The 25,891-nt window shown below is 44.0% G+C and overlaps 1 protein-coding gene across 7 annotated transcripts in view; it reads right to left on the bottom strand.

Moving 5' to 3' along the window:
- RBMS1 (RNA binding motif single stranded interacting protein 1) overlaps window positions 1-25,891 on the bottom strand; it is a 621,011-nt gene that overhangs the window by 254,342 nt on the left and 340,778 nt on the right. The window contains exon 1 of one of the 7 annotated variants that reach the window (XM_063933648.1): window positions 4,819-5,249. The exons of 5 other annotated variants lie outside the window; for them this stretch is intronic. In XM_063933648.1, the coding sequence (XP_063789718.1) occupies window positions 4,819-4,869 (51 nt within the window). In that variant the 5' untranslated portion in view covers window positions 4,870-5,249. Of the gene's footprint in view, window positions 1-586; window positions 614-4,818; window positions 5,250-25,891 lie in introns of those variants that run through there. One more of the 7 variants, XM_063933649.1, reaches the window with a different exon arrangement.

Genomic DNA, 25,891 nt, shown 5'->3' with positions numbered 1-25,891 from the left:
ACTGCTAAATTCCTCACATGCGGTAACACCCACTTAATCTCCTTGAAAGTCAGTCTGAAAAGAAATAAACTCCTCCCAATAATCAGAATGCTAAGTACAAGGAGAAATAAAATATTCAGAATAAAAAAAAATACAAAATATAAAATATTTTGTTTTAGGCCAGAAAAATCTTCAAAATATTACAAATAACAACAATAAAACTAAAAAAAAAAAAAAGTTTTAAAATAATAGTATCCATCTCAAAAACTGATATAGGGAAAAGGGCTTTAGACATCAGTCTGGTTTTGACTTAATTATGCAGCAGATAAGTGCATAGCTTTGCAGCCCCTCTCTGTCTACTCCCCCCTCCAACCCCCCTGTGGGGTCAGCACCTAAACAAACAGTTTACAGACTAGGAAATCCAGTGTATCAGTCGATGTTCGCATGCTGATGGAGTTAGGAATAGGTTAGAAAAAACATATGAGGTTTTCCCATTTTGTAGCCTTTTTTCTTTTCTTTTCTTTTTAGTTTCTAAAAGTTTTAGCACCTTCCAGGAATTGATTGGGTTTGGTGTAAACCACAATGTTATGTATTGAAAGATACTCACATTTTTTGGCATCTATAGTGGTAAATGTCCACACACAGAGGAAGGCTTTAGCAGACCCTCCCTGCTGAGAGGAGATAAACACTGAATATTTTATCTATTACCTAATGCCATTAGGAGAAGAGTTTTTGCTTCATTTACAGCTGGTCCCTGAATGGGGGCGTGGTGGGAGCGGATTTCCCTCTCTGTCACTCAGTGACAGCTATAACCGGATGATATACATTCACACCCTGCTAGACAACGCAGAGAAGGGATAGTTCATCCAATTAGAGTTGCCAATTTGAAATTTCCCTACACAACAGAGTTTGCAATTTCATCTTCAAGGGATGGTTTGGAATTTTAACCATGGCCATCCGCAATTTGACCGGGTAATAAGTGACCACTGAGAAAACTCATTTTAAAATTGTCTAATCAGAAGATTACATTTTTGTTGGAAAAATATTTTATAAAAAGTATTTTTTTTTATGCTATAGTCAGTGTTTTGTTTTTTTTTGTTTTTTTGTTTATTTAGATAGTAAGATGCTGCAATCTATCTCCCCTTAAATAAATACAGGTTTGTTAAAAATAATACATACTTTGCATTACAGGTTACGTCTGAATTTGCTGCTAAATAGTAATGAGTTCTCTGGAATACTTTCTCTATAAATAATAACTAGGCATTTGAAAACAAAATGGACCCACTGGAACACTGCATATAATGTAGATTTATGTTTTAAGATGATTTTTATGACGTGTACTTTGTATAAACGTTTTGTTCAAAATGCCTTTTTTTTCTGTTTTTCTCAATGAGCACACATGTTCCTATCTGTAAGGGAGGCAGGAAATCCCACAGAATGGAGAGGACTTCAGAGGTCGAAAAGTATTTGGTAATGAAGAGCATTCCAAGAAAGGGATTAAGGCAGTTCCCATCTGAACCTCCACTGAGGATGAATCCTCTATGCAGCCTGAACTACATCAAAATGCCTCATATATGTATGAAAATGGTCTATCAGAAATATAATTTTAGGTTACCAAATGAAATAATACTGTAAATTGCCTAATGTACTTCGTTTATTTTCAAATACAACAAAAGTATAATTAACACATTTTACCATAATCTTATCTGAGACTAAGCTGACAAAATGGAAGAGGCAAAGAATCCTTTAGATTTCTGGGGGGGGGGGAGAGAAGAAGCCTAGGGCCTACAAAATCAGCTGAAAATCATTAAGCAATTGCTTACCATCTTGATTAAATTCTGAAATTGGATTCTGCCATCAAACAAGCTAATCTGTTCTCACCTAAAATTTCTCTCTCATTAAAAAGCTATTAAGACCTACAATGTTGGGCACATTGTACACTTCGAAACATTTAGGACTACCCTCAGGGCACGTCATCGTGCTCTTAAACAATCATATCACAAATGTATGTACCATTAAACCTCACACTTTTGATTGACTTGCGCCACTCGAGACATATGGGATAGGCTTAAAAGCACATCCACTTCAGTAATTATGGATGGTGGTACAATAAAATAGATCACTGCCTTCATAGCATCTGTGTGAAATATTCATATAATGATGTTATTTTTTACTTTGTGGGTGGCACTCTTGCGTATGCCACCATTTGCAGAACAGCCTACTCCGAATACTACATTTTGATGATTCATGTGGAAAACATATGTATCATCTGGTTGCATCTTTTGCATCCGTGCTTCAGTTTGTAATTTTTACAGGTTAATTGCTACCTAGTTCTGATTTTGCCAAGCCATCTATGAAACAGTCACAGGAGGCTGCATTACCCCGAGACCTAACTAGTATTCCCAGACCACGTACACAGAGCAGAACTGTCACTTTTCCCTCCCTGAATGATGAAACACATGCAGCGTTTTAAATTAGAGGGCTAAAATAGACTATAGTTAAAGTATTTACTTTCTGCTTAAATAAAAAAGTTGTGATGTGTTAGTTTGTGATATTCAAAAGTAGCTGGGGGAAAAAAAAAAAAAAAGTAATTCAAATTTTATGGATAAATCTTTACTGCGTTCGTGTAAACACCATAGTATAACATTGTGTTTTAACTACACGAGCAGCATTTGAATGCACGCAAGTACAATCCTGTGCCAGTTTGGTATTACCCTCACCAGTGCACTCCACACTGTTCCAGCAGCCCTTATCTTTACCTATTTAAATCACACAAATAAAAGCCAACATTATGACTCCTCTGTAAAGAGCACAAAGATTACGTTGGGGAGTCACACGTGCCAATTGATGTCATTTTAAAAGACAGAATGCTGAAACAAGTGAGCCAATATGATACAGTTGCTTGGCGTGCTATCTGACCCTTGTGTAGTAAGTGTTGCATGAACAGTAAGCCAAATGCTGACAAAAGAGAGCTTTCAGAGCAATGCCCCTGGTATCCTGCCTCTTCTGTCAGGATAATGCCCACACATTTATTTCATCCTTAGTGTAATGAATGGAAAAAAGGGAAGTCTGTGCGTGCTGCTGATTCACAAAGCCCCTTAGGTCTGTGGATCTACAGCAGGACTGTACGCAGTGCATCTTATCTGCATACACCAGGCTAGGCAGAGAACTCACATCCGCACACAGAACAGCCCTTCCAGTAAGAGGCCTCACCCTCTGATTTTTTTATTTTTTTGCATCTCAGTGCTAACACCCTGTGGTGCACAGACAACAAGCACATCAACATACACAAGCATAAAAAAGGTGAAACACTTAATTAAGAGTTACAGGTGTGTGAGAAATATATTGTACACTCCTGACTAATAATCATTTGGCCTTTAGAGAGGAGAGAGAGAGAGAGAGAGAGAGAGAGAGAGAGAGAGAGAGAGAGAGAGAGAGAGAGAGAGAGAGAGAGAGAGAGAGAGAGAGAGAGAAGGGTGTGTTACATGCAACGCAATTTTATGGGTTTCCTTTGTTGCACTGAAAGCAACACAAAAAAAAAAAAAAGGACTCACAATTGGGAGGGGGTGTTGGAGGTAGGTGAGAAAATATATCCAGTCTATAATATTGTGACAGATAAACACAATACATATTCTAAACAGGATTTTGAATTTTTAAACATAACTATGTCAGATTGCTTTCTAAAATGTTTAATGCACAAGACAAATATATATTATTATAATGTATACCCCACATATTTCTCTCCAGGTGTTGGAATGCCTTAAAACATCTGTGACAGTGTCCTCATTCTGTCCAGTAGGCATCTTGTACTGACAATTAGATTACACATCCTCCAGAGTCCCAAAACAAACAAAGTAAAGACCTTTAGGAGATTATTAGGAAGGTGACTGGGTGGTCTTACACATCTGAAACATGTAATAAGCTCCCTAGTCTTCAGTGTCACATCTGCAAGTATATTGATAACACGCAGAGACCAATGAATCCCCCATTGACATGTGAGCTGTCCTATATCTGTCTAGCACGCTATAGTTGGGAGTAGATCAATAACTGCATCTGATCTCACCGAGGATCCGGCAATACAGAGAGAGGTCTAGCATTGGCTTCCAGGGGATCACTAGTGACATATCGCCCATCACACAGAGAGAGAGACCACTGATACAAAGATGACTTTACTGTAATAAAAGACAAGGTGACCGCAGCACAGCCTCTATAATCCTATAGCTGTGTGTGACCCCTATCTCATCACTGCCCTACAGGCACAGCCTATAGATAACACAATAACACAATATAGCCTGATACATCATACTCCCAATAAAGCCAGAGCAAAACACACAGGTCAGCTGCCCATATACAGTCAGGATGCTATGCATTGTAATTGTCCATATATACACACAAGTAGAACATATACAATTGGTCCATATAGGCAGCACATCACCACATTATATATCCTGCCGCTGTACTGTACATGTATGCAGAAAGGTTCCTTATATCACACTGTCCATATACAGCCAGAACAGAATGCACTATAGATTGAAAGTGCCCATATACATCTACAACATAAGCCATGGTATATAGTACAGCCACTGCATGGTGCATATACAGCACATCCTTATATCCCACTTCCCACACATAGCCAATGCATCAGATTATATACACTGTACATCCCTTATATATCCCAGTGCCCATACATAGCCACTGTACACATACACCTCCTCCTCCCCTATATGCCAGCGCTGCCCATACCCAGCCAGGGCAGCTGCAGAGCCCAGCGATACCCCGCCCGCGGTGAGGTCACATCTGTGCAGCCGGGACAGTGGATCCCGGGCTCGGGTCTCTCACCTGCTTCCTGTACGGGGTTCTCACAGGGTAACTGCTGCTCGGGAAAATCATTCCTGCCCGGTGCCCGGGGATGTGGCCGCGCCGCGCCCGGCTCTAGCTCCAGGAGGGATAAAGGCAACTTTGTACGTAACTTTCCTTAACTCCGATCCGCTGCAGGGAGAGAGGAGAGGCGTCCCCTCCGGGGTGCAGGGTGGCCGGCACCGGTCCTCAGAGCACAGTGTGGCCGGAATGACAGCTGGAAGCCCCGTGTGACGGTCACCGTGTGATGCCCCCGGCGCTGCGCTCACTGCTGCTGGGCCGACACTGCTGCTGCCATCACAGCGGCTTCATTCATCTGCCAGAGACTTCCCCGCACAGCCGATCCCACCTACCCCGGGCCGTACCACAGCGCGGCGGCGGGGGGCGCCCCTCAGCACGCTGCCCCTGGCCGAGCTGCCGGCTCCCTCCGCTGGCTACCTGTAGGTCTGTACCTGGCAGACAAATCTCAGGGACTGCCCCGGCGCCGAGTACACGCTCCCTCGTCCAGCCGTTCCCAGAGCGATGTGTCCCTGGGCTGGCCCGAACACCCCCCGGATGAGAATGGTCGGCTCTGCCAGGCATACCACACATTCCACAGTGCAGCCATCACCTCCTTCCTGTGCTCAGCAGCAGCAGAAGAGACTGAGTTGAGAGCTGAGGGTGGCAGGGGGCAGCGGGGACAGCGACTGCCCTGCACTCATCCGGCCTCCCCCGCAGCCTGGTGTCCTGTGGGCAAGGGGTACACAGATGCTGCAGAACCTCCGGCGAGCCTACAGTCTGTGCTTCTGGCTGTTGTGGAACTGAAAGCCTCAGGGTACCTGGGCAGGCTGGGACTTGTAGTGCAACAACAGCCTAAGTGGCACCTATATTACATATAAAGTGTATGGAAGCAGTTTCACATCTTTGCCCCTGAAGCAGTGGCCACTCACCAATAACTCTCACTGATTGCTCTGCTTAGAAGAAGAGAAAAGAAAAGAAAAAAAAAAAATATATAATGTTGCACTGTTTTCTATAGAGCGTTACAAAGAGTTCATGGGAAACCGTTGAAGCTTTTTATTACTAATCTGAGTGGGGATTAGATTCTATCACTTCCCACAACACTGCTGATTTATCCCAAAGGTTCTGCAGCAGCTGCAGTTGTCTCTATTCTGACCCTGTGACAGACAAGTGGTCTTCATGGTGGCCTAAATGCTGAAAATCACACTTGTGAAGTTGAGGTGGGAGTAAATGCCACCAAGGACAGCCTGTCCTTGGTGACTGATTAGCTGAAGCCACACTGATGATCCATACCATATGTTATAGACTTACCTGAGTGAGCTGTCTTGAACACATTGCATTCACATTAGTAAAAGATATTAACTCTTTCACTGGAAAAGAAAAGAATTAGTAGGAGTGACAGCCAGTTAGCTGCTGACTTGCAGTGTGCTGCACACTTCCAAACATCTATCATTTGCATAAGAGGGTAGCATAGATAAAATGGATTTATGGGATCAGTTGTCAAGGGCATGCTATTCCAATTGGAGGTCACATACATGTTTTACAATCCCTTGCTAGGAATGATTTCCTTTTTTATTATCTTATTCTAAGAAAAAAACAACAACTACAAACTCAGGGCTGCACAGTGTATAAATGTCACAATTTAAACCACGGTAAGAATGAATTAATATGAATGTAGCACCAAATGATACAAGTGCATACTCATCCTAGACACAAATAATAATATGACGGGAAAAGAAGGCAGACACAACGAGCAGACTAGTAAGCAGGACTCTTGGAGCTTATAAGGTCACTGAAGCTGGAAATGAGATTAGTTTCAATACAGCGTGATATGAATGGTACAGTATGGGCACACACAGCCAGATATTAATAATATGATAATAAAAATACCTGTGGTTTTGTATGCTAAAAGGAAATCAGTTTGCAACTATTAATCTTCTAGCTCCGCAGCCACCACGACCTAAAATCCTGAACTATTTTTACAGGGAAAATGGACTGCTGAGTTAGCTTCGCTTAGAACGCAGCTGGTGTCAGAAGCCTGGGGTTGGTAGCGGATGGCACCAATGCCCTCATGTCAGTAAACTGGGCTGGCAGGAGGAGGCATTTACAGAGCTGCAATATCATCTAACGCTTGTTAAATCAGAATCATATGAGGCAGGCACCACTGTTGGATTAAGAATACTATGATCCCTGGCCAGCCACGCACCCCCACGCCAAATTAATATGAAGCTGCAAAACTGATATTACATAAATGTAATAGGGTGCGAGAAGCCGGAGGTGCGGCCGTTTGTGCAGGAATGCTCATATTTTTAAAGCAGCAATCATTTACCAATCATGATCAGGTTGGTTTTTGCCTTGTAAATGATTGGCGCTTTAAAAATACGGGCATTCACACACAAATTCCAGCACCCTATTACATTTAACCCCCCCCCCCCCCCATATGTCAATGGAAGTAACTCGTATACATATGAGAGACCACACCCAAAATATCAGGCCTCTGGAGGGAACCCAAATTATTTCTACTGGGTGGTCTTCAGGTTGCCGGCGGCCGGCCACACCCATTTCTACTCTGTCTAGGCTCCAATTTCATTTTAATCCAGCCCTACAAATGTGTATTGACCATTATTACAGATGTAAAGCTTGAATCTCAGAAATACCTCATAAGGCTAGAAAGTACTTCCAACATTTTGTTCTGGGTTCAGTTATCCTAATATTAAAGTAAGCTAATTAATATTCATAAAATGCTTCTCAGGTCACACAAAAAAAAGTTTCTCCTTTGTAGCTTACTGTGCCACTTTTGTCTCTTTGATATTCATCTAGACTCATATCACCCTTCAATGGCCCCCAAATGGGTCTGTCTGTCCCATAGATCCAACAACACGGCCATACTGTATATTATTGTAAGTTTAAGTGCTTTATAGGGTTTGTGTCTAGAGATAGGGTTACCATCGCTCAGTGTACTCTGTGATAAAAACCCTGCTGTATGTTTATTTTTCAGTTTGCTGCAGTAGATATTCTTTTCCGTATAAAATGTCTTTAATAGGACAACTCACAATTTTTTTTACTTCTTATCTATATAGGGAGCTTTCAAAGACACTAACATCAGGGCTGTATAGAACATGCTATAGCCTGCAGAGTTTCCTTTCAGTATGCTCTTTATTTATCCAGCTGCTACTGACGGGGTAGACTCCAAACCCATTGATACATTGCTTTATCTAACTTGGTTCTCTGGGTCTCTTTTCTGAAATTTACCATGTCAGAGTCGGTTGTATTTGTTGGGATGTGAAACAAAGCTGTTCTTGGGATCCGACTGTATTAAGTGCAGATGCATCGTCTGATAGCACCCTGCCAACATGTCCTATTTTGGATTTACAAAAGGACTTGAGTCCGTGATAACCCAGGTGTGGCTTAGGGGCCCTACACACTGGCCGACCCGCCGCCGAGCTGCCCGACGGCGGATACGGCCGACGAGCGACCCGGCGGCGGGGGGGCAGTGACGGGGGGAGTGAAGTTTCTTCACTCCCCCCGTCACGCGGCTCCATAGAACTGCAGGCAAATATGGTCGAGATCGTCCATATTGGCCTGCATGCACAGCCGACGGGAGACCAGCGATGAACGAGCGCGGGACCGCGCATCGTTCATCGCTGGAGCCTCCACACTGAAAGATATGAACGAGTTCTCGTTCATTTATGAACGAGATCGTTCATATCTTTCAAAAAATCGGCCAGTGTGTAGGGCCTATTAGACAGATCTGGGCATAGTTTAGGGAATATGGGAATGACAAAGCGGATCATGGGAGAGGCTTTTGTTTTTGTCCCAAATTTGCTTTTTTTAAATGTTGGGAGGAATGTGATAAACATAAATCACTAAAAAGACCAGCAAAAAATACTTAGCAATATAGTTTGTAAACGGTCATGGGACAGCAGTGGCATTAGATGAACGCAAGCCTTTGCCTAGGGCTCAAATTTTTACATAGTTCCAAAAACATTGAGGGGTTGATATATCAAGCGGTGTAAGGAATGGAGAAGAAGACCAGTGGAGAAGTATCCCAAAGCCACCAATCAGCTTTCAGGTAGCATTTATCAAGTACAGTACATTCTGTCAAATAATAGGTAGCAGCTGATTCGTTGCTGTGGGCAACTTTTCCACTGGTCCACTTCTACACTCCTTACATTGCTTGATTCATCAACGCCTCAATGAGTGACATGTCTCCACCAGGCGCACCAGCACCTGACATGAAAGAGTAGCAGCCTGCAGCCACTTACATGTTAAGCGGGCGGATGCTGCTTCTTGATTTCTTTAGTACGTTGGGAGTTTGGCGCTTGCCCAGAAATAGATCACCAGTCTGAGGAGCAAAGCATGACGCCACCAACCAGGGTCTGCTAAGTAAAAGAGCGGTAGGGTGCAATGCCTAACGAGAGAGGGAGGGCGGATGGACGGAGTGGGGGTGGGGCAGGCGGGGACATGGCAGCTGTCTTTTGTACAATCCAATATATGAAAGTAATCTGAAGGTGTGGAACTCAGTGAAAGGGGCTAGTATACCGAAACATGGAATCAAGGTAGCGTGTGGTAGAATTCAGGCACCTACTGTATGAGAAATAAAAATATGCAGTGTTCTCAGCGCTGTGTCAGAAAAACATCCAGGTGACCATATGAAGAATTGAAAACACAGGTGCACAAATGGTAACTTTTGGAAAGAAACTTACATTCTGGTTCTCACCCGTAGACCCTAAGCAGTTTCTTTAATTGCCTGAGTGACAGAGGTGTGTGAGGTGAATGCAAGCAGACGCGCCAGTAGGAAATACACTTACATTAGTATTCAGTCCCGCATTCCCATAATGGTTTCTTTTAGATGACTCCAGAAGATCTCCACACCATATCAATTCCCCAAAAGGATTTTTAAATATATTCACAAAGATAAAGGATAACAAAATCAGACCAATGTCCGGATACTCATAAGCCATTCATATGGTCACCTGGATGTTTTTCTGACACAGCACTGAAAACACTGTATATTTTTATTTCTCATATGTGCTTTAGTAGTGTATAAAGGGTGAACTCCATCAGTGCTTCTAGCTGCTTAAGTGTTTGGTAGCACAGGTGATGCACATTGTTCATTTAATCAGAATCCAGACACCTGTTAGAATGTCGACGCCAGCTTCCCGACAGCCAGGATCCCGAACGTAAGTATCCCGGGGAGGTTAGGGTTAGGCTGCAGGGGGAGGGTTAGAGTTAGGCTGCGAGAGGGAGGGTTAGGCTGCAAGAAGGGAGGGTTAGGGTCAGGCTGCGGGCAGGGGAGGTTAGGGTTAGGCTGCAGGGGGAGGGTAAGAGTTAGGCTGCGAGAGGGAGGGTTAGGCTGCAAGAAGGGAGGGTTAGTGTCAGGCTGCGGGCAGGGGAGGTTAGGGTTAGGCTGCAGGGAGGGAGGGTTAGGAGAAGGGAGAGGATTAGCGTTAGCTGCCTCCTGCACCCCTGTCGGGATTTCAAACAGTCGGGATGCCGGTGCTGGTATTCTGATCGTCAGCATTCCGACTGCCGGTATCCCGTACCCATTCCTTTGTAAATTGTCCTTGATAAATCAGCCTACTTTCAAAGTTGGTAATGGAATCACCCTCCTTGAGACATCTTACTACGTGTGTGTACACAAAATTGATAGATTCAGATCCAGAATAAACTCTGGATTTTCACAATTTTATTGCAAGATGGGGAGATCCTGTGGACACATCTAAATAAATTTGGTAAAAGTATGACAATTTGTGTAACCTTGGCACATTTTGTTATAAAATACTGGAATCACCAAGTGGGTAATTCATTTTAATGTAATATCTCAAAATCCGAATAAACAATCAAACTTTTTTACCTATTTATGGAACGGAATCACCTTTATTGTTGCACATACAGGTTGAGTATCCCTTATCCAAAATGCTTGGGACCAGAGGAATTTTGGATATTGGATTTTTCCGTATTTTGGAATAATTGCATACCATAATAGATATCATGGTGATGGGACCTAAATCTAAGCACAGAATGCATTTATGTTTCATATACACCTTATACACACAGCCTGAAGGTCATTTTAGCCAATATTTTTTATAACTTTGTAAATTAAACAAAGTGTGTGTACATTCACACAATTGATTTATGTTTCATATACACCTTATACACACAGCCTGAAGGTAATTTAATGCAATATTTTTTAATAACTTTGTGTATTAAACAAAGTTTGTGTACATTGAGCCATCAGAAAACAAAGGTTTCACTATCTCACTCTCACTCAAAAAAGTCCGTATTTCGGAATATTCCGTATTTTGGAATATTTGGATATGGGATACTCAACCTGTATTAATATAACCATATCATGCGGCAAGATTTATGGCCATTAAATTGCCTTATTTCCAGTATATTAACCCTGATAGTGATATATTATGTAATAATTTCATCAAACACATTTTCATTGCTTTACTGTATATGCAAATGAATGATAGTCTGCTCATATTGTTGTCATACCGTGGATACGGATAGTTTAAAGAACCCTAATAGTACTAGATCCCAAATCAAAATTATTTTCCTCTATTAGCAAAATAGAGCACTGCAGCTGAATAGTAAGGCCAACATCTTGTACCTGTGTTGACTTATGTTTTAGGCGCTACGTCTATATTTTTATGGAATTGCCCCTCTGCAAAATTTAAAGTGCTCCTGTTGTCTACAAACTTTTTTTTAATACATAAATGATATTCTTAATGGTCAGGTTATTGCAGACAGATCCCTAGGAACCACATACTCATATCAGTAATATCATGATTTCCTTGTGATTTGATAATCTCCTGAATGTCCAGACCGCACAATGGATGCTGTATAGAACACTTTAAGCATATTGCAAGAAACTGAACTAAAACCAGAATAATATGATCTTTCTTTGTTAAGTTTTGAAGGCTGGGACATAGAATGAGAGCCACTCGTCACATAACAAACAAATGTTTGGTTAAGGCTGATGTAACAGTGAAAAGGGTAAATGACTGCTCTACGCAACTAACAATTAGTGGCCACTAACTTTAGCTCTTGTCCCCTAAGAGATGTTTCTGTAACATGCTCCCTCCACAGAGACATCCTCATGAGTAAGCTGTATTCCAGTGATCGATGTGCTGGAGGATGGAACAGAGAATATTCTGCAGTCTGCATATGAAATTGCAGACTGCAGAATTGCAGCTATTTTATTTGCAGGTAATGGGGAAATAAGAATGTTATGTATACAGTATGAGGCAGTAATGCTGGGAACAAGGCAGTGTATTGTACAAGGGGATGCTTTGCTGGTCACAGGCAGTATATGGTGGATATGATGCTTGAACAATTGCCCATATTGTAGACATGGGACATAGGGCCTAGTTCATGTTTGTACACACATGCCTAGGCAGATGCTACTTTTCAGGCTATGGACTTGCTAATAACTGCAAGTGAAGCAGCTGCCCAGAAAAGAATAGACACGCCCACTGGAACCATCGCAGAGTCCTCAGCAACTGGGTACACATACACAGCATCAACACAGAAATGAGGAACATCGACTATGGTCATGCAGACTGGCTGCGGATGTAGTGATGGTGGTGCCATGTTTCTCTACATACATGATTGCAGCTGAAGGCAAAACCCCCTGAAAATGGGCGTGACACACCTGTGTTTTTGCCACCACTCCTCACTACCTCCCCCAAGTGGTCCCTTCCTGTCAATCACTGCAAATAAATCCTCACTGTGAGCGGAACTGCAAAAGTGCAGTGCGATCGCAGCACACCTGCAGTCTTATGGTAATCACTTAGTTGCGTGGATATCGGCATTGCATACAAATCTGAATCAATTTATTATATATGTTAGGCACTGGGGAGGCATGAGGCTAGGTATAGAGAATGTTATTCACAGTATTAGGTAATGGGTATGTTATCCACAGTACTTCATTCAGCACACTAATATATAGTTCTGATGTGCTCTGTGTAGTTCTATTGGGAAGTAGTTGGCATCACAACAGTCAGAATCGCGATGGTCACAATACCAGTGGTGAGATCCAGAAGGTCCAAAATGGAGACAACTTCCGTTGGTAACTATTAGGGTTAGGCTGCGGAAGGGGAGGGTTAGGGTCAGGCTGAAGAAGGGGCTGGTTTGGGTTAGGCAGTGGGTGTGTGTGGGGGGGGAGGTAGGATTAGGCTGTGGCAGGGATTAGTTAAGGTTAGCCTTAAAATAATGACCAAACATTGTATGAAAACTCAATGTTTAAAGGTCTGCGTATGTGCAGAATGGTTCCTGCATTTGGGGGGTGGAGTGGCGTTGGTGACTGTTTGAGAAAACAGGGGCACATCACCCCCTGTTATGTAGGCGTGCTGGGCAGTCACAGACTTCCCGGAACCGTCTGTCCGGATCTGAGTAAGCTCCGGCTTGCGCAGGCTGACCAAGGTCTACAACCATCACTTTGGTGATCTGATGCTGTTTTCACGGACGCAGCACTTGGATCTCGCAGATGCATGCAGGAGGAGACGACTCCTGCTGCATTTGAATTTCATTTGTACGGTATTGCACAGCCGCTTCCCTACACTTCCCTGGGGCTGTGAAATTTCATACAAATTGAAATCAGGCCCTGAGAGCCACATCCCAAATTTGATAATAGGACCCAGCGATGTACTGTTCTGCTACTGATTATAGCTCCATAACCATCACAATACTGCCCTGTGTCTGCCATTGTAGCCCCATGCCTTCCTCCAAACTCCATTCCATACGCTTTTTGGTTGTAGTTATGGGTGTGTCACAACTGAGGGCCTGAGCTGACGGGAGGCAGCCTCAGTTGTAGGGGCTGAGATGTACCGGAACCTGGGAGGTTGTATCAGACCCCTGGACATGTAAGTAACATGAATAATAACTGCCCGAAGGCGTGACCACGACAACTTGGATAAAAGTCAATGATGTTTATTATGACAACTCCGCAACACAGCAGCAGTAAAAGAAAACGTAAAAGTCAGCAAATAATAAATACAGTTCCTGGGTACTACAGGATGGCAGGAGCCACAGGGCACTGGTAGTGTGAGATAGTTCTTATGATCTTCTAGATGGAAAGTCCTTACCAGGCCCGACTGTAGCAATGGAGATAACCCAGGATTGTGCCAGCTGGTGTTCCAGGAAAAGCTGGGTTGCTGAAGGTAAAACAGCTGCTGTGGATACTGGCTGGAACCAGACTGTTGTTAGCACGGAGTGGATACTGGCTGGAACCAGTTAAATAATAAATGAACTTGGGAGCGATGAAATATGAACTGAAATGTAGAACTTGAGAGCGGAGAAATAATAATACCGGTGGAGAGTGGTAAAGTGTAGAAAGGACACCGGCCCTTTAAGGGAAGCTGTACTCTGCTGGAAGCTGAGCTGGAAGCAGGTAATGTTGTAGCTGGAAACAGATGAATCCACAATGGATTGGAGAGTCAGGCTACACCGCAGGTGGAATGCTGGTGCGGGTCTCTATGGTGGAAGTCTTGGGACAGGAGCTGGAACCTGGAAGACAATCACAGGAGAGAGACAAACAGGAACTAGGTTTGACAACCAAAGCACTGACGCCTTCCTTGCTCAGGCACAGTGTATTTATACCTGCAGCAAGGAAGGGATTGGCTAGGCAATTATGCAGATTATCAATACTGAGAACAGATTGGTGGAAATGATCAGCTGACAGAATCCAAGATGGCTGCGCCCATGCAGACACTTGGAGGGAAGTTTGGTTTGTAATCCATGTGGTAATGAAAACAGTAATGGCGGCGCCGGCCACCGGAGACAGGAGGCGCCAGGCTGACAGATGCACATCCAACCACGCGGACACAGCGGAGGCCGCGGCTGACGTAATCGCCACTCAGACACTCTGCATGCAGAAGCTCAGGGACGGCGGCGGAGGCCGCGGGAGACGCCATGCCAGATGTAATAAGGCGTTACTGTGACAGCGTTTCAGAGAGACAGGAGAGGATGCAGGAATGTGAACATTAGGATAACAGATGGGATCCGGTCCTGGAGCGCTGAGCCAGCCTTAGGAGGCATCTGATGGGTAAGAAATGGCGTCCAGATACCCGGATCGTGACAGCACCCCCCCCTTTAGGAGTGGCCCCAGGACACTTCTTTGGCTTTTGAGGAAACTTGGAATGGAATCTCCGGACCAAGGCAGGAGCATGGACATCAGAAGCATTGGTCCATGAACGTTCCTCAGGACCATAACCCTTCCAGTCAATAAGATATTGTAGTTGACCGTAACGGTGACGTGAGTCCAGGATCTTGGCCACTTCATACTCAACGCCTCGTTGAGTTTGGACTTTCGGAGTTGGAGGAAGTGAGGAATGAAACCGATTCAAGATCAGCGGTTTCAACAGGGAAACATGGAATGTCCTGGGTATTTTTAAGAAGGGAGGCAACTGGAGTCTGTAAGCAACAGGATTGATGACTTGTTCAATCTTGAAAGGACCGATATAGCGAGGTGCAAACTTCATACTGGGAACTCTTAACCTCAAATTCTTCGTGGATAACCATACCCGATCACCCACCTTGAGAGCAGGAACTGCTCGACGCTTCTTATCCGCAAACTTCTTGTACCTGAACGATGCCTTGAGCAGAGCTGATCGTACGCTCTTCCAGATATTGGCAAACTGATGCAAGGTGATATCCACTGCGGGAACAGAAGTTGCTGGAAGCGGTTGGAACTCAGGAACTTTAGGGTGGAATCCAAAGTTAGTGAAGAATGGTGTTGAAGCAGATGAAGAATGATACTGGTTGTTATGACAGAACTCGGCCCAGGGAAGTAATTGAACCCAGTCATCTTGAGAGGAGGACACATAGATGCGGAGGAAGGCCTCCAAGTCCTGATTCACCCTCTCGGTTTGACCATTGGTCTGAGGATGGTAAGCCGTGGAAAACTTTAGCTTGACTTGGAGGACTTGACATAAACTTCGCCAGAATTTGGCTGTGAATTGAACTCCTCGATCTGAGATAATTTCTTCAGGAAGACCGTGGAGTCGGAAGATCTCTTGTATGAATACTTGAGCCAACTTGGAAGCTGACGGAAGACCGGTGAGAGGAATGAAGTGTGCCATCTTGGTGAACCGGTCAACTACCACCCAGATGGTATTGAACTTGTTGCACATGGGTAAGTCTGTAATGAAATCCATCGACAAGTGGGTCCATGGTCGACGGGGAACGGATAGTGGAACCAGTTGCCCCGCAGGCGACTGGCGGGATACTTTATGTTGGGCACACTTTGGGCAAGATGCAATAAACTCCAAGACGTCCTTTTTCAGAGTTGGCCACCAATAGGACCTAGAGATAAACTCCAGGGTTTTTTGGATACCTGTATGTCCGGCAAAACGGGAAGCATGGGCCCAATGCATGAGCTTCTTCCTTAGCATCGGCTTCACAAAACTTTTCCCTGATGGGGGCGTAGAGTCCATCCCTACCGTGGAGAATGCCAACGGATTTATAATAGGATGCTTGTCTGAAGACTCTGACTCATTTTCTTGCTCCCATGAGCGGGAAAGGGCATCGGCCTTGCGATTCTGAGAGCCCGGACAGAACTGGAGTTTAAAGTCGAACCTGGAAAAGAAAAGTGCCCATCTGGCCTGACGAGGGTTGAGACATTGTGCGCCCTTCAGGTATAAAAGGTTCTTGTGGTCTGTAAGTATGGTGATTAAATGAGAAGCTCCCTCCAACAGATACCTCCACTCTTCTAGAGCGAGCTTGATGGCTAGCAACTCCTGGTCGCCAATGGCATAGTTGCGCTCAGCTGGGGAGAACTTCCGGGAGAAGAAACTGCAAGGATGTAAATGGCCATCTTTAGCCCTCTGAGATAACACCGCTCCTACTCCAACGGAGGAGGCATCCACCTCTAGGATGAAAGGAGAGTCGATGTCAGGCTGTTTCAGGACAGGCGCAGAGATGAACCTCTGTTTTAAAAGATGAAAAGCTTGCATGGCTTCTTCAGACCACTTGGACGGGTTAGCATCCTTCTTGGTGAAAGCAGTAATAGGCGCCACAATGGTGGAAAAGTCTCGTATAAACTTTCGGTAATAATTGGCGAACCCTAAGAACCTCTGGACCCCTTTGAGGGTTAAGGGTACCGGCCAATTCTGAATTGCTTGTAGTTTCTCAGGATCCATCTCTAGTCCGGAACCGGACACAATGTACCCTAGAAACGGAATGGACTTGACTTCAAAGACGCATTTTTCTAATTTGCAATAGAGATGATTGACACGGAGACGGGACAGAACCTCTTTAACCCAAAAACGATGTTCCTCTAAATCGTTGGCAAAAATGAGGATATCGTCTAGATAGACCACGACATGACGGTATAGAATGTCTCTGAAAATCTCATTGACAAAATGCTGGAAGACAGCTGGAGCATTGCTCAATCCGAAGGGCATGACGAGGTACTCATAATGTCCGTCACGGGTGTTAAAGGCGGTCTTCCACTCGTCACCCTCACGGATCCGGATGAGATTGTATGCACCTCGCAAGTCCAGCTTTGTAAAGATGGTAGCTCCGCTAACTCTGTCAAAGAGCTCAGTAATCAGGGGTAAAGGATAACGGTTCTTGATGGTAATGTCGTTCAAACCTCTGTAGTCGATGCACGGCCGCAGACCACCATCTTTCTTTTTCACAAAAAAGAAGCCTGCGCCGGCTGGGGAAGAAGAAGGTCGAATGAACCCCTTTGCTAGGTTCTCTTTAATGTATTCCTCCATAGAATGCGTCTCAGGCAGAGACAACGGATAAGTTCGGCCTCGAGGTGGAACCTTCCCTGGAACGAGATCAATCGGGCAGTCCCATTCTCTATGAGGAGGAAGGATATCAGCAGAAGCTTTACTGAACACATCCGTGAAATCTTGATATGGAGGAGGTGGAACATCAGACGACCAGGGGGAGGAAGAACAGACAGGCAATACTTTAAACAAACATGTCTCTGCACAGGAGGAACCCCATGCCAGGATTTGCGTAGTCGTCCAATCAATTGTAGGATTGTGAAGACGGAGCCATGGAAGGCCCAGGACCACAGGATGTGTGGCTCTTGGAATCACTAAAAGTGAAATAAGTTCGGAATGAAGAACTCCCACTCTCAGACGAACTGGTAGAGTCCTTAGAGCAATAACAGTATCAAAAATTTTACTGCCATCCACGGCAGTTAAGGAAAAGGAGGAAGGAAGTCTCTCGGTGGGTAGGGACCACCGTTTAACATAGGCTTCAGTAATAAAGTTCCCAGCTGCTCCGGAATCAAGGAGAGCAATGACGTTCCGATAACGTTGAGCAACTTGAAGCGAGACTGGGAGATTACAATCATGAGGAGATGGAGAGGAGATCATTACTCCTAGCCGGCCCTCTCCTGGGCGAGCTAGGGTTTGGAGTTTTCCCGGACGTTCGGGACAGGCATTGATGGTGTGAGACGGAGCTGCACAGTAAAGACAAAGAGACTCAGAGAGACGTCTTCGGCGCTCAGCAGGAGTTAAACGGGAACGGCCAATTTGCATGGGCTCATCTTTAGATGGTGACAGTTGACGAGGAGGAGGAGCAGAAGATTTTGGAGCAGATGATCTTCCACGCTCAGTTGCTCTCTCTCTGAAACGTAAATCAACTTTCGTGCAGAGTGAGATTAGCTCATCTAACTTAGTAGGTAAGTCTCTGGTAGCTAACTCATCTTTAATAAGCTCAGATAAGCCATGCCAGAATGCAGCATACAGGGCCTCGTCGTTCCATGCCAGTTCGGATGCCAGGATCTGGAACTGTATCAGATATTGTCCTACAGTACGTGACCCCTGGCGTAAACGGAGAATCTCGGATGAAGCTGAGGTTACCCGGCCTGGCTCGTCGAAGATGCGCCTGAATGTTGACACGAATGCAGTGTAAGAAGATAGCAGGGTGTCGGACCTCTCCCATAACGGTGATGCCCAGTCAAGGGCGGAGCCACTGAGAAGAGAGATGATGTAGGCAATTTTTGTACGGTCACTGGGAAAATTGCCAGGTTGTAGCTCAAACTGAATCTCACACTGGTTGAGAAATCCCCTGCAGAATCTTGGAGATCCGTCAAATTTTGCTGGCGTTGGAAGATGAAGACGTGGAGCAGAAATGGGTAAGGTGGGTGGGGTTATAGCTGGAGTCACTGTGGTTGACGCACCAGATGCGCCTGATCCACGGAGAGTTGTCTGAATCCCATCCAGCCGAGTAGAAAGATCCTGGAGACAGCGGATGATGTGGCCCTGTGCAGCCTCCTGATGTTCTAGTCGGGCTGCCAGTTCTTGCATCGGCCTGGCCGCTTGATCCTGGTCTCCGGCTGGATTCATTAGGTCAGTGCTTACTGTCACAACTGAGGGCCTGAGCTGACGGGAGGCAGCCTCAGTTGTAGGGGCTGAGATGTACCGGAACCTGGGAGGTTGTATCAGACCCCTGGACATGTAAGTAACATGAATAATAACTGCCCGAAGGCGTGACCACGACAACTTGGATAAAAGTCAATGATGTTTATTATGACAACTCCGCAACACAGCAGCAGTAAAAGAAAACATAAAAGTCAGCAAATAATAAATACAGTTCCTGGGTACTACAGGATGGCAGGAGCCACAGGGCACTGGTAGTGTGAGATAGTTCTTATGATCTTCTAGATGGAAAGTCCTTACCAGGCCCGACTGTAGCAATGGAGATAACCCAGGATTGTGCCAGCTGGTGTTCCAGGAAAAGCTGGGTTGCTGAAGGTAAAACAGCTGCTGTGGATACTGGCTGGAACCAGACTGTTGTTAGCACGGAGTGGATACTGGCTGGAACCAGTTAAATAATAAATGAACTTGGGAGCGATGAAATATGAACTGAAATGTAGAACTTGAGAGCGGAGAAATAATAATACCGGTGGAGAGTGGTAAAGTGTAGAAAGGACACCGGCCCTTTAAGGGAAGCTGTACTCTGCTGGAAGCTGAGCTGGAAGCAGGTAATGTTGTAGCTGGAAACAGATGAATCCACAATGGATTGGAGAGTCAGGCTACACCGCAGGTGGAATGCTGGTGCGGGTCTCTATGGTGGAAGTCTTGGGACAGGAGCTGGAACCTGGAAGACAATCACAGGAGAGAGACAAACAGGAACTAGGTTTGACAACCAAAGCACTGACGCCTTCCTTGCTCAGGCACAGTGTATTTATACCTGCAGCAAGGAAGGGATTGGCTAGGCAATTATGCAGATTATCAATACTGAGAACAGATTGGTGGAAATGATCAGCTGACAGAATCCAAGATGGCTGCGCCCATGCAGACACTTGGAGGGAAGTTTGGTTTGTAATCCATGTGGTAATGAAAACAGTAATGGCGGCGCCGGCCACCGGAGACAGGAGGCGCCAGGCTGACAGATGCACATCCAACCACGCGGACACAGCGGAGGCCGCGGCTGACGTAATCGCCACTCAGACACTCTGCATGCAGAAGCTCAGGGACGGCGGCGGAGGCCGCGGGAGACGCCATGCCAGATGTAATAAGGCGTTACTGTGACAGCGTCTCAGAGAGACAGGAGAGGATGCAGGAATGTGAACATTAGGATAACAGATGGGATCCGGTCCTGGAGCGCTGAGCCAGCCTTAGGAGGCATCTGATGGGTAAGAAATGGCGTCCAGATACCCGGATCGTGACAGGGTGTAGTATGGTATGCCGGCGGCCGAAATCCCAGCGGCCAGCATACCGGCACCGGGATCCCGACTGCCAGCATATCAACAGCTGGGCGAGCGCAAATGAGCCCCTTGCAGGCATGGTGGTGCGCTACGTACGCCACGCTATTTATTCTCCCTCCAGGGGGGTCGTGGACCCCCAAATGGGAGAATAGTTGTCAGAATGCCGGGTGTTGGGATTTCGGCGCCGGTATACTGAGCACCGGGATCCCACCAGCTAGCATACTGAATACCACACATAGTTATAAGCAGTGGAAGGAGAACCGATAGAGGGGGGGAAAAAAAATCTAAAAATCCGATTAAAAGTGGCTCAAGGGGTTAACAGTCATTTCTTGACGTGAAGAAAAGGTGCAGCGGTTCCATAATGAAATGGTACAGCTTTTGATTGTTACATAGGAACAGTAGTTTTAGTGAATGAAGTAACTTAGAAGACAGTAACATTGCTTGGCTGCAGAGTATAAAAGTGCAATTGTCTACAGGCCACCAGGTGGGGAACAATGAGCTATAGTGGATCATCTCAATTGTTCACACAGTTTTATTGTTGCAGTCTAGAACTGTACAAGTTCTCACTACGTCTTTACATTTTGTTTCAGCAGCTTGACATTATTTACTACACCTTAAATAGGTGTTTGTCTTATGGGCAATTAGCAGACTACATGAATGAATGGAGTAAGTAACAATGATATGTGACCTACAGAAGCTGCTATAGACTTAGAGCCCTATTTATTATTAAAAGGGAGCTTTATATTGCTGTTTCTCGCAGCCATAGAAAGTTCTTTATGGGACAATTTGAACAACAACAACAACAAAAAATAATCAGTTTTTAAGTTGCAATTTCAACATAAATGTTTTTTAAATAAATAAAAATAGAAAAAACAATATTTTAGTACATTTTTACAAACCAAAATTTAATTTTAATCTAGAATTTTCTCTTGTGTGTGGCCACTATTGCAATTCTGAGTTATAGTGATATATGTACTGCCTCTGTCCTTGGTAAATATGTGCTAAGTAGTTTTCCAATGTTTTGCATTGTCGATCATAAGCAGTACCTGGCTATGGGTCACTACTAAAAGAGAAGCCCTATGTCTGACGAAACAGCCTTTTATTCACACAGATAGCACCCTGAACACCAATACTAACCACTGTACCACCATAGTGGTACAAAGAGAGGGGGGAATATATTTAATTAGAAGTATATTTACTGTAATTCTATTCTCAGTTCAGTGCATATTTTACCACATTCATTTTGAGGAGGAGTGGGTGATCCACAGATAAGGGGATATTTTTATTCCCTGTACAATGAATAGAATTACTAGACACCAGATTGTAATTATTGTAAACTGTAGAAGTTTTTATTTTAATGAGCCAATAAAATCTGGACATCCTTTAAATGCTTTGTTATGTAAATTAGAAACTATCTTATGCAAAGTAATTTCCAATATCTTTCTGACAAGGTTTGAGAGTTAGACTCATTTGCATGTCCAGAATTATGCATAAAAATTGAGAAGAATTTTTTCTACTGAGCCACCAGTAATACTGAATGATTTCCAATGAAATAGTAACATTATATACTTGAAGCTCTAAATAATAATCACAATTAATAACAAAGAGATGTGTCTAACTTGAGCACAATCCGATTCCTGCAGAATCAGTATAACAGGAGTCACAGCCTTTATAGGCCCCTGCTCCTTCTAGTATCTTAGGGGTAAATTTACTAAGATGGGAGTTCTATTTAAGATGGGATGTTGCCCATAGCAACCAATGAGATTCCAGGTATTCTCTTCTAGAAGGTGCTAGATAAATGAGAAGTAGAATTTGATTGGTTGCTATGGGCAACATCCTATCTTAAATAGAACTCCGGTCTTGGTAAATTTACCCCTTACTCTCAGTCTGTGGTTTCCTCCGGCCTCCACACAAGTGGACATGAGTCGCAATCATCTTCTCTGATGTGAAATTTCCAGTAATTTCATTGGCTAGAGCTTCTACCCCCTCCAACTACACAACTGAGAATGTCCAAGTAACTCCCCAGGGATATTCAGCACAGCAGGCCCCCTCCCACATTTTCTTAGGAAGTGGATGGGAGGATCGGAAGCGTGATGACAGATTCTTAGGAAATCATGACATCATGGCCTTACCTCTTAGCTATTTGCATTGCAACTTTCACTAAACTATTCGTATTCTACGTCTAGTGAGTAATACCTGCTTCCCCCATTGCAGTGTTAACCGCGTCGGCATTATAACATTAAACATAATGCTTTATGATCATCTTCAAAATTGTAATGAAGAAACGGTTAAAATGCTTTAAACCAACATTATAACAATGTTGACATTACATATGTAGAATCTGATGGCAGATAAGAACCACATGGACCATCTAGTTTGCCCATGTACACGCACAAACTAGGGTTCATTTTTTTTGTTGGGAGCCAGTTAGCCTAACAGAATATTTTTAGATTGTGGGAGGAAACTGGAGTACCCAGAGGAAACTCCCACAAGCACGGGGAGAATATACAAACTCCACACAGTTACGGCCATGGGGGGAATCGAACCCGTGACCTCAGCGCTGTGAGGCAGTAATGCTAACCATTACTCCGTACTGCCCTACATTCTACTTACATCACCATTGTACTGTCGACATAATGACTACTTCCTAAGGACATAAGTCAAGCACACTTTGTAGGTTTTCTATGCTGTGTTGTATTATATTACATGCAGGCTACAGTAGTAAGCTTGGATATGTAGTGCTGCAGTTACACTATTTTCAGCAGTAACTGTGCCTGGTTGCAGATTAATGTGTGTAAATTATTAATATATGTAATTGCATTCCAGTGAATCCAGGGACTACCTATTACTGCTTTCCCCGGAATAAATTATATTGTGACCCTCTAGTCAGCACAGTTATTTCAGTTACATTAATGAGTGAGGTGAGAGTTAGCATGTTAGTGTGACATCAAGGGCCCAAAACGATAACGTTACCTAGGGCCCACTGGGTCTTAATCTGGCTCTGGGAAGGGATAAGATTTAATAAGAGAAGGTGTGATGCAATAGTACAGAAAGGTTGCTATCACACAGCCTGCATAGATTTCAGGATTTATATGCCGTTTAGGTGAAGACTGCCATTTACTTCTAGACTATCATTTGTACGGCAATCTAAATATTTTCTTATGCGCATACTTATTGATTAATACCATCCTTTTTATGTGTTTTAAATGTGTTTTTATATGCTTTATATTACATTGAACATACTGTGTCTGGTACAGCTATATAAAGATAATTTCTCTGCAGGTAACAACCTTATATACATTAGGCAAATAGCCTCACTGCATATATGTATTACATATTGTATGATTTTATATTGGATTAATAAATACATGTGATACCAACTACATAGTTGATACACTTTTCCCATCTATATCTATTCTATTCTAATCTCAGTGACAGTAAAAACTTTTTTTTTGTTCTGTTTTACAATTCTAATATAGCAGAGGAATCTAGTTGTTTTCCCGAAGCCGCATCCTGCCCATTCCATTTGCACATTAGGAGTTGCGCAGAATACATATAACGCTTTATTCCAGATTGTGCTGCCAGACATTCACTGAATATCTGACAGTCTAGGTAACACACTTGTGCAATCATACTTCAGAAGTCCCAATCAAAGTGCCAATACATGCATACGCAACTTTCTAACTTGCAATCTATAAAATTAATCTTTCTAAAATATCTGCTGAAAAGATAGGGACACATTCTCCAGATTTCAGGCTACGTTGCTGGAGGAGCATTGGGTGTAATGGTCTAAAGTGTGTACAGACTTAAAATTTTGTCCGATATTGTACCATCGTTTCTATTGAATATTAGGAATCCCATAAAACTTGATCTCTAGTCTTCTGTAGCAAAAAAACATGATAGAAGGTTCGTACAGACTCATAAGATATCTCATGAACAGGTCGGGAAGCAAAAGAACTGTCCGACAATTGTATAAGTGTGTACCTAGCTGTACAGCGGCTAGAGTTACTTTTTATTTGAAAATCGGCCAGGTGAGATCTGATGCACGGAACGTCTGTTTTCAGATTAATCAGGGAATACTGCAACGGACTATGGGGGTAATTCCAAGTTGATCGCAGCAGGAAATTTTTTAGCAGTTGGGCAAAACCATGTGCACTGCAGGTGTGGCAGATATAACATTTGCAGAGAGAGTTAGATTTGGGTGGGTTATTTTATTTCTGTGCAGGGTAAATACTGGTTGCTTTATTTTTACACTGCAAATTAGATTGCAGATTGAACACACCACACCCAAATCTAACTCTCTCTGCACATGTTATATCTGCCTCCCCTGCAGTGCACATGGTTTTGCCCAGTTGCTAACAGAATTCCTGCTGCGATCAACTTGGAATTACCCCCTATGGCCCTCATTCCGAGTTGATCGCTAGCTGCTTTCGTTCACAGCACAGCGATCAGGAAAAAAACGTCACTTCTGCGCATCCCTCCCCTTTAGAATGTAAGCTCTCACGAGCAGGGCCCTCTTCCCTCATGTGCTTATCCTTTCTTACTTTAATAATCTTCAACTGCATCAACTCCAGCAGTCTTCTGCCACCTGATACTTATTCCAGTGTCATCTGCTGATGTAACTATGTTTATTTACCCTGTACTTGTCCTATACTGTTAACAACTGTAAGTTGCTGCTTTCCTGTTTGATTATTTATGTACTCTGTAATTGGGCGCTGCGGAACCCTTGTGGCGCCATATAAATAAAGGATAATGCTAATAATAATAATGCGTATGGGGCACACTGTGCACGCGCGTCGTACTTTAAAAAAAGCAGATGCAGTTTTACACAAGCTCTAGCGACGCTTTTCAGTCGCACTGCTGACCGCAGAGTGATTGACAAGAAGTGGGTGTTTCTGGGTGGTAACTGACCGTTTTCGGGGAGTGTGTGAAAAAACGCAGGCGTGCCAGATAAAAACGCAGGAGTGGCTGGAAAAACGTAGGCGTGGCTGGCCGAACACAGGGCGTGTTTGTGACGTCAAAACAGGAACTAAATAGTCTGAAGTGATCGCAAGGTAGGAGTAGGTCTGCAGCTACTCTGAAACTGCACAATCTTTTTTTGTAGCAGCGCTGCGATCCTTTCGTTCGCACTTCTGCTAAGTGAAGATACACTCCCAGAGGACGGCGGCTTAGCGTTTGCACTGCTGCTAAAAGCAGCTAGCTAGCGAACAACTCGGAATGAGGGCCTATGGCAGTTGTCTAAAAGAAACAATGGTTTGCCTTAATCAATATGCTACAGCGTTGTACACTATAGCATATCATATTACAATTGCACTGCTATTGTTAATGCATACGTTTTCCTTATAAAAAAATGAGACTTCTTTTTACGCTACT

Source organism: Pseudophryne corroboree, chromosome 7 (genome assembly GCF_028390025.1).
Source record: "Pseudophryne corroboree isolate aPseCor3 chromosome 7, aPseCor3.hap2, whole genome shotgun sequence".
Lineage (NCBI taxonomy): Eukaryota > Metazoa > Chordata > Amphibia > Anura > Myobatrachidae > Pseudophryne > Pseudophryne corroboree.
This window is presented reverse-complemented; position numbering and strand designations above follow the sequence as displayed.